Source organism: Equus quagga, chromosome 1 (assembly GCF_021613505.1).
Source record: "Equus quagga isolate Etosha38 chromosome 1, UCLA_HA_Equagga_1.0, whole genome shotgun sequence".
Classification (NCBI taxonomy): Eukaryota; Metazoa; Chordata; class Mammalia; order Perissodactyla; family Equidae; genus Equus; species Equus quagga.
In genome coordinates, this window is record NC_060267.1 from 157681483 (window position 1) to 157691504 (window position 10022).

A 10022-nucleotide genomic window follows, 5' to 3' on the forward strand; every position below is an offset into this window, starting at 1 on the left:
TCCTGTTTGATGTAATTGATGATGTGTGATAGGGCTTGAGAGCTCCCCCTACAGGCCTTCCTAATTCCACTTTAGTTAAGGTTTCTTTTATCAATTTCCACAACTTTTATAGCAGAGATGCGTATGTTTCTGGTGTTTTTTGCTTCCTGAGGACCTTTTGCCTTTCATCGGCCCTTTGGAACCCCAAAGAGGGAAATGAACTGTGTAGGCCCCTGAGCTACCTGTGAAGTGGGTGGAGATCCCTGGTGGTCTCAACAGCCAGAGGTTTCTTGCCAGAGGCAGTTCGATGCATCTGCTGTTCAAATTGTGCTCACGGTATTTTCTGCTAAGATCCATGCCAACGCACCAGACAAGGTTGGTGGACATCTAGAGCTTCAAACAATCTAAAATCATCGCAGGAAGAGCTGCCAAAAACACACATAAGGACCACTTATAGAGTGCGGGGTACTGTCATCTTTGCCAATCAACCTGAGTCTTGTTCTCCTAAGGAGACAGGAAGAGACTGTGGGAGGAACCCTGCGTCTCTGCCTGTCATGCCTTTCTTCGAGCATTCTCACAATGAAAGAATTTTGGCAGGTGACTAAGAGTTTATTTGCTCACATGTTGAAACAAATCTCGCCAGGATCCTACAAACCTGTCTTAAAGGAAAAGGCATCTGGCCTAGTTTTTAAACTGTTGGTGATCCTTGACAAATACTTATTCAACTTGAATTTAAATTTGAACTGATCAACAGTTAGGAAGTTTTAAAAAGAAAACTTCTACTTCACCTATAATCAGACTTGGCCACAAAGATGGGCCTGCCCAAGTTTGCATACTTTGTTACAGATAAAAATAATAAGAAATGGTTTGATGTGGTTAGAAATTTCTCTTTGCTATTCCATGCCTGTGGTGCTCAAGAGTGGGGTCCCCAACCAGCAGCATGTGCATCACCTGGGATCTTGGAGAAATGCAGAAACTCAAAAGGTGGGGCCAGCAATGTGGGTTTAACAAGCCCTCAGGTGATCCTGATGGGGCTGAAGTCAGAACCACTGTCCTAGGCATTAAAGCCAGCCTCTGCCCACTTCAGCCAATTCTCCGTCTTCCCTGTGGAGGATCCATCCAAGCTTGGGTTTCCTATTTCCTACCATACTCTCAGGTCAGGAATCCAAGCATGTAATTGAGGAGTACAAATTAGAACCTAAATAAATCAAATCAAGGTCATTTTTTTTTCAATGAGTGTGTCGATGAAAATAATCCATAACCAACTATAAATGAAAATTTGGGTGAGTTTATTCTGAGCCAAAATGTGAGGACCATAGCCCGGGGCCTTCCTTCCTCAAGGAAAGAAGGGCACCAAAGAACTGGGGTGTACAGAGTGGTTATATACTCTCAAAGAGGATGTTTCACATATGATTGAAATGTCCCTTTTACAGTAGTCACAAAACTGCTCTGTCAGCACAGCGATTGATGGACAGAGAAGGTAGTAGGTCGGCTGTCTGGGTAGACACAGCAGGGTGGCAGATCTGTTGTCTCAAGCTGAGTGGTCTCAGGTGAGTGCAGCAATCAGTTCCTAGCCTAGGGAGAGATGCTTATCCTTAAGGAAATGCCAATGTGGGGGGAAGTTGCACCTTTATCTTAAGGGCATTTGTTCTTGTCTGTGGGACATAGCAAAGGCTTAAGCAGATATACAATGCATGCTCAATGGCCATGTCAGGCCCTTTTGGGAAAAACAAAGTCAGGCCGAATTAGGTTTACACCAAATGGCTTCCTCGTATACTCCAATATATCCTATTGCTTGCCATTTCTATTTGTCAAGTGGAAGGAGAGAATTCACATGTACAGATTGCAGAACCAAATATGAAGTGACTTTTATTCTGTAGAAAAAGCTAAACAATTTCAAATTAAATGGTAAGGTGCCTAGGTCGAGTTGGTGAAAAATATTAAAGACCCAGTATTTTAAATGTTATTCAGAAATATTTCTTTCGGTTTTGTATAATAACCTAAATTGAACCAGTCGACTGTTGCCGACAGTAATTCCCAAAAAGAATTTGTACCCGCTTTAATGAAGAGAGGGAAATTATGTGTAATTTACATCTTCATTGTTTATGGAAACTTAGTCACATCCAAAGTACTTCAAAAGGGTGTATTCTCTTCTTCTCTTGGCTTCCGATTCTAACAGATCTGGCCTCACATCCTAGCCTCACCCACAAAACATTCATGTGACCCCCAAGCATGTTACTCAAACTCTCAGTGCCTGGATTTCCACATCTGTAAATAAAACTGGAATTAGAATATTTACCTCACTGCATTGCTGTGAAGATTAAATAAGATGACGCACGTAAATCTTAGCATGATGCCCAATTCATCAAAAACACCCATTAGCTAATAGCCTTTCAAACTATTTTGATAATGGCATTTAATTAAACATTCTTCCCCTCCAGAAAATAAAACTCTGATTTTTTTATTATTTTGCTTAGGAAAGTTCTCTTTTTTAAGTTTATTATTAATGTTATCACAAATCCTAATAAACAGGGCAACCGAATGAGCTTAAAATGAGATTACACCACCAGCAGAAAGATCCAGTGTGTGGAGTCATTCTGCTGCCTGAGGTACTGAGAAGAACAAAACCCTAGGAGCCAGGAGGTCTGAATTCTCATCTCTCATCTCTGCCCCTAACTCACAGGGTGAGCTTGGCAAAGCTTTTGCATCCCAGGGCCTCATGGGTAACATGCGTCTGTAAGCTACCTTCTAGCTCTGTGCTTTTTAAGAGACTCAAGGAGCAAAGTTGCTTCAAAAAACAAAGAGAAGCACAGTTGCCAACTAAACAGTATAGTTAGCTGTTGTCTATTAGAGCTACAAGACAAAAATGTTGGTAAGTTTAACATAAACCCTGCTCTCAAGCAGTTACCAGTTGGGTTATAATGCAAAGCCCTGAGTAAGGGATTATCAGTTTCACACGTGACTGTAATACCAGTTGGAGCTCTATGTCCATCATAAAAGAAATGCAAACTACTGGGATTAAAGTTGGTGAAAATTAGACCAACATGGAGTATGAGAAATGGTTGTTGAAAGTCTGCAGCCAGGTAGGAAGGGAAAGCCACAGGCTGGAAGAGCGCGGGACTAGTGTCAATCACAGGATGTTGTTCCTGTTGCCGCTAAGATGCCGAGTGTTGTTCCTGCCTGCCATGTGTCTGCTTGTTCTCTGCTGATGTGGGCTGGTTCTTTTCAGCTGCCATGTGAAGACCAGATCATCCTCCTCAAAGGCTGCTGCATGGAAATCATGTCTCTTCGCGCGGCTGTGCGCTACGACCCAGAAAGTGAGACTTTAACCCTGAATGGGGAAATGGCAGTGACACGGGGCCAGCTGAAAAATGGGGGTCTAGGGGTGGTGTCGGATGCCATCTTTGACCTGGGCATGTCGCTGTCTTCTTTCAACCTGGATGACACTGAAGTAGCTCTCCTTCAGGCTGTCCTGCTGATGTCTTCAGGTGAGTATGCCCAGACTCATTAGTAGGCATCTGGTGCTGATTCAAATCACTTGATGAGTTTTCAATGCCCATTTAGCTTCAAAATCACAGCTCACTCTCCTTCAGCGAGGAATTCTGGGTTTGCCAGTGGACTGGGAACTGAAGGATTGTGTCAGATGTCTGATGCTTTTTGCAGTCTCCCAGAGTAGTGGGAAGGAACCAACAGAGCTATCTTACAGATTATATGGAATGATCCACCTTCAATGGGCACTACCCAGTCTCCTCATGATAGTTAGCCAACCCTACTCCCTTTTGGTTTTCTGGATATGGGTATGAGGGACCACACCATTCTTTATTAAGTTCTGTGTGAGGAAACCATGAGTGAGAGCTAGAATTTCTTCATAGCTTGGCTACAACTTAAGTTTCAATTATTTATTGCTTTAGCATATCACCCGACATCCAAAATGGCTAGGTTTGGGGCTGAGACATCAAACAAGGCTCTAGGCCTTTCTCCATGCAGCCTCTCCTCTAGCAGGGCTTCAGTGTCCTTTAAAATAAAGAAATTGAACTAAATACATGGGAATTACATTCCTGGAGGGGGGATTCAAGGCAATTTTTTAGCTGCTCTGAGTCTCCAACGCCTCCTCAGTATTATCTTCTAAGCCCTATTGTTTTGTTTGGCATTTCTGTTACAGAATATCTTAGGCCTTTTCTTCAAAGACTTTTCCAGAAACTACTACTGCTAAGACCCTTGGTCCTGCAGTGATAAGCAGAGAGCTAAACTGAAAATGATCCAAAAGACATATCTTTGAGAAATTTTGTCTTAAGGAGTTAAAGACAGTCTTTAACCTTTAAAATGTTTATTCATAAACATGTTTAGTACAACTTAGCATCATCAAAATGTCCATTCATCTTCTCTATATCATTTATATGACCACCTTGTCTTTCTCTCTCTCTCATCAAAGGGCAGAGTTTTGACAAATTCAGATTATTTTTTCCCTTTGAAGGAATACATCCAGAGCAATATTATGTTCATTTTCTGTTTGGATCACAAGTTAAAGGCTCCTGTGGAGAATTCTTCTGGCACACTCAAAGAAAGAGAGAAGACAGGAAAGAGGAAGAGAGAGGGAGTGAATAGAGCAGCATCGTCAAAAATTAAGGAAACCACAAAATAAAAATGCACAAATTGCACTTTGAGCCAAATAAGGAGTCCAAAAGCCCATAGATTTTTGTTTAGACTCAGAAGGATGGATTGCGACATCAGCCCTGATCCTTCCTTTCAGATTAAGCAGAACTCTAGATTTTTGCTAATACACATACTTCACTAACTGGACACTTGGAGTGTGAATTTATTTGATCAGAGCTACAAAGAGCACCCTCAGGAGAACTGGGCAGGGGGATGGTAGGGCTTCCTGGAGCTAAATAAGGAATTCATCCAGGTTTATAAATTACTTTTGTAAACTAGTGTTTGCAGCCTGGATGTTCCACAGTCATCCAGCCTTCTCGTGACACCCCTTTATCATTTCTCGAAACTGCCTCGAGTCGCCTCCCAAATATTGTGGGAACCAGTGGTCCTCCCAAGACTTGGGAAGATTTCCCAGGCTTTACACCATCACGGTCTCCTCTTACTCCTGCTTCCCACTGTGACTCTTCTCTTCTCTGCACAGGGTGACTCTAGCATGGCTCACGTCCTCTTTTCCTTTCATTGTAATTCCCAAGGCACCACGAACACAAGGCTGCCACAGGTAGTAATTTTACTGAGGTGTAGAGGAAGGGAAGGAGTGTCATTACAGCCTGGCAAACAACTAAAATTGGATATTGTGCCTCTTTGTCTTCATGGGAATCTCTTAGGGTCCAACTTTCCCCCTTTGGCATCCCGGCCTCCTGAGATGTTCCTAACCTCTTTTCACATCTCCCCCATCTCTGCACGTCCATGCTTGTCCTCCCCTCTCTCCCAGGCAGCCAGCAGAAACTCAAAATCTTTCCCCTCATTATGCAGAGTATTTCAGCCCTCCAGGTAGGGCTTCTCCTTCGGTACCCTGGAGGGAGACATCACTGTTCACAGCCAAGGAGGTGATTTGTCTAAAACAGAGATGAACAAAGCATCTATTCCCTTCATATAAATGATGCCACTCCCCAGTATCTTGGTGCCTTATGCTCCAGAGTTCATGTTACATCCATGCTCATTCCTAGGATCGAGAAGTCCCCAGATCTGGCCACTTCACACTAAAAGACTTGAATTAGACAAGTCTCCTTGCTGCCTCTGACTTAACATCCATCTTCTTTCTTCCTCTCAGATCGCCCAGGGCTTGCCTGTGTTGAGAGGATAGAAAAATACCAAGATAGTTTCCTGCTGGCCTTTGAACACTATATCAATTACCGAAAACATCACGTGACACACTTTTGGCCAAAACTCCTGATGAAGGTGACAGACCTGCGGATGATTGGAGCCTGCCATGCCAGCCGCTTCCTGCACATGAAGGTGGAATGCCCCACGGAACTCTTCCCCCCGTTGTTCTTGGAAGTGTTCGAAGATTAGATTGACTGAATTCATTCTCATAATTCCCACAGCACTACTGGGTGTCATTTCATTCCATTGCCTAGCTCTTTTTTGTTTGTTCCTTTGTTGCTTTGTGTTGGGAGGGATTGTTTGGGGATAAAAGAAGGTAGTCCTTGGCACAGACATGGATGAAATTGCCCCTCAAATGCGGGTACTTGTAACTATTGCATTTTGTTCTCCAGTCCTTTGATGTGAATGCTTTGAAGGTTTTACAGTTGTGGAGGTGGGGGTGGGGACAATCATTAATTCACCAGCAACAAGCCATCACCAGCTCCCATCTGTCCCTGGTCAGAGACTCAAGCAAGCAAAATGGCACAGCAGAAGACTAAAGAAGCCTTAAAATCAACATAATATGGTCATCTTGATCCAATCCTGCCTTTTGCAGGGCTCAAGTTAGCAGGGCACACACCACCTTTGGTTAGATGTGGCTTTTCAACTTTCTAGGGAAAGGTCTCAACAAATTTTTATCTGTTCAAGAGCATGATGTTTTCAGCAGTCTTCATTCTCTCCTAGCAGCATAACTTGGAATGTACAGGAATATTTGTTCCCAAAATATCAATTTTTATAATCGTATGATTGAATTCAAATCATACAAGGGTGTGACTCAAAGATGGGCAGGTATTTGACTGAAACCAACAAGGAAAACAATTTTCTTCAGTGAGCCCAAAGAAATTAGAAATCTTCACCAATGTCAGTGATTCAAGTTTCCAAAAATTCACATAGTATTACCTCATAGGAGGAAGGCTTCTTTACAGCTTAGGCTCAGAGAAAAGTTTCCACAGAAATCAAACCTATTTACAAAGCATCATCACTTTTCAATGACATCTGATCTGTCATCTCCCAAACTCCTGAAGTTATTTATCCTGATTGCATCTTTGCTAAGCTGACAACAGATTTCCCTACGGATCAAATCTTCTAATCAAGGAGAAAGAACAAGCTGAAATTTGAGACTTGTTCTGGAGGAATTCTAAGGAGAGATTAAGGTGGTTATATTCTGGGTTGAAGGAAATGCCGTGTTCTGAGAGCCCCCTGCATGGACTGATGGTTTGGGGATGCTTCCTTCTGGTCTTAGATCCTCAAGCTCTTTGCTCTACTCACAAATACTGTCTAGTCACCTTTTCCCTCTGACTCTGAGGCTGGACTGTCGCTAAACAAAGACTGACCCTCTCCGTCCTTCTTATATCATTGCCCTGACATATATTCAACAGTCCTGCCGCCATGTACACGAACCCTCACTCACCTTCGCTGCCCAGCCCTCCTCCCCAATGGCAAACACTGGAGTAGCTTGTGCTCGGAAAATAAATGGTAACCCTTGATCCCTTCAGCGTCAGAAAATGGGCAAAGAATGTTCCCATGCAATTGAATGTATCTCATTCTTCACTGGATAGTAGTCATAAACTATTCCTTTGCTTGCCTTGTACTGCCTTATCCTGGAAATATTGGGGAAAATAAGCCATATCAGTAAGATTTACCTAAAAACAAAAGAATGAAAGTCACTGTGAAAACCAAGTGGACTAATTTTTTTTAATTGGCCCAGAAGTCAGGGTGCATAAGTTCTAGTTTGTGCTCTGTCGACTTGTAGATTTGTGACTTTGGGTCTTGGTTTTCTCACCTGGTGAATAAGTCATGAACTCTAAAATCCTTCCCATCCTTAATATTGTACTAATTTCAAGGGGGGGAGAACCTGGTTCTTTTGATTATTTCTTTCATATTCAAATTTCTAGCTTTATTAGACAAAAATTATGTCCCTCTTAACAGTTAAGAAAAGTATATTTAGTATTCATTCAAAATAAGAATTTGACGCACTAATCAACTTTAGAGAAATGCAGCATGGCCTTGGAAAAAGGAGATGAACAGCACTGGAAACAATCTGGGAGGAAAATGATATGTTTAATGCACTGAAACAATTATACTGGCTTCTGGGGAAAAGGAAAAAGAACATCGCTATGGAACTTGCTAACCAGAGAAAGGAAGTAGGTGAAGAGATTAAAGTTATAAACATGAAGTTCTTGGGTAGATTACCTGCTTTGACTTTATCTACAGACAGTTTTTTTGGTTTTCTTCTCTCTAGACAGCCCTCTAGCCCGTCTCCTTAAGTCTGTGCTTTATTAACATCTCAGCTCCCTCTCTTGTTGAAGAACTACTCCTTCAAACATGACCGCTTCATCAATCACCTTCTAGTTCCAGAATAACTAAGCTTTGCGGTGTGGAGCAAGCTTTCCCTCAGAAGGGAAGGAGAGGAAGGCAAACAGGTGGGGCACTGGAGGGTTCATAGACTCCTTGGGCATCAAGATGTCCCGGGAAAGTTTCCTCAATTTGTCAGAGATTCCCCAGTACATCAGACACTCCCAGATTTGAATGTATGGACAGAGCCTGATCTTAAGGTAAATTGGGATGCTTTGACGATTAACTATGATTGGGCATTGGCCAAATGGTACAGTCTATCTACAGTAATCCAGCCAGCCCCACGTAAATTTATGTTTCGTCCTCGGCTCCTTGAATGATTGCCCTAAACAGGCAAACCGCTGATCTAAAAATCTTGTTGAAGGCTGAATACTTGAAGCTGAGTAGGACATGCCTTAAAGTACTTTAGGTTGAAAGGAAAGGCTATAAGGACTCAAAGGCTCCTGACCCCAGTGGTCGAAGTGACTCGTTTCTTCTGTAACTGAGGTACGTAGTGCATCTCAAGACTCCATCTCATAAAACTCGATTAGGAGGGATTTGCTTTGGATTATTTTTTTAACTTTTTTTCTTATATTGTCTGAACTTTCAGACCAAGTGTGGACTTGATTGAAACCCCTCACAGCGGGGAGATAGCCCAGCAGAGGAGAACACACCTGTACAACTGGGATTCTTATTTATAAATCACTTAACTTCTCGAGATGAGTGGTGTGGGGTGGGGAGGGTGTCTTCATAACCCTCAAGTGTACTTTACTCTTCAATTTAGACGTGCAGTATTTCCAGAAATAGTGAAAAAAGTAAGATCTTTTCTTCTTTATGATTCTGCTCAAAACACCATGTGCCGCCTCAGAGCTTTTTCTAGTCAAATGAGCCTCAGTCCTCAATGACGCGCTTGCCGTGTTGATGCCTCAGCCCAGTGATGTCCCCTCACCTGTGCCCCGAGTGACACCTCTTCCATTGGCAGCATGGTCATCGAGTGGACCATCAGGCTCAGCTCTGCTCCAGCAACGCCATTCTCATTGCTCTTCCGTGAACAGGTGTGCAAGCCTTGGCCCCTCCTCAATACTAACCCCCAACCCCCACAGACTCAGGCTCCACGCAACTGCTGAGCACACTCAAAGCATGTCATTGTCAGTGATACATTTTTATTCTACGGAACTCTAACCTATTCGTGTCATATTGACCTTTTGCTGCATGAGTCATAAATTATGAAATCGGTCTTATGGTTTTTTGAAATGTAGCCAGCGTTTGTAAGGCTAAACCTTTTTCATAAACTGAATTTAAGTAAATAACCAAGCCACAGTTCCTCTCCAAAAGGGGAGTGCTTATGGACATTTGAATCTCTTTGCCCTTTCCAACGGCTATGGCACCACGTTCTAAAATAAGCTTGTAATTTTTCCTGTTATTTTAATAATATGGAAATATTAGCATAGTGTTTCTTTTGATAGTGATAGACTATAATCCATATTTAAATTTTATAGAGAAGAAATTTTATTGTACTGTGATGTAGATATTTATTATCCAGGTAAGGATTTGCCCGGTGTGTATTTTTTACAATTGAAACATTTTACTTTAATCTTTAAAAAAAAAAGTACATTAAAAACACAAACAAAAAAACAGACTGGGGGGGAAAAAAGGTTTGGCCTTATCACAGAATTTTTACTGTGCTGTATAAATGTTTGCAAATGCAAAAAGTGTGCATTTCTAGTGTGTTTCCACATTAATTAATGCCGCCTTCAAAAGCAATATCGTGCAGGTAAAACGCTGTTTGTGGCTTTCTGTTGCACAGTTGAAGCTGACCCACCTTATGCACAAGACAATCAAATGTAAATCTG

The 10022-nt window shown here is 42.2% G+C and overlaps 1 protein-coding gene across 12 annotated transcripts in view; it reads left to right on the forward strand.

The window, feature by feature from the left end:
• Positions 1-9493, forward strand: part of THRB (thyroid hormone receptor beta) — a 359714-nt gene extending 350221 nt beyond the window's left edge. For all 12 annotated transcript variants that reach the window (XM_046668086.1, XM_046668128.1, XM_046668094.1 and 9 more), the window contains 2 exons: positions 3209-3467; positions 5744-9493. In XM_046668086.1, coding sequence (XP_046524042.1) covers positions 3209-3467; positions 5744-5985 — 501 coding nt within the window. In that variant the 3' untranslated portion in view covers positions 5986-9493. The remainder of the gene's footprint in view (positions 1-3208; positions 3468-5743) is intronic.
• The last annotated feature ends 529 nt before the right edge of the window (positions 9494-10022 follow it).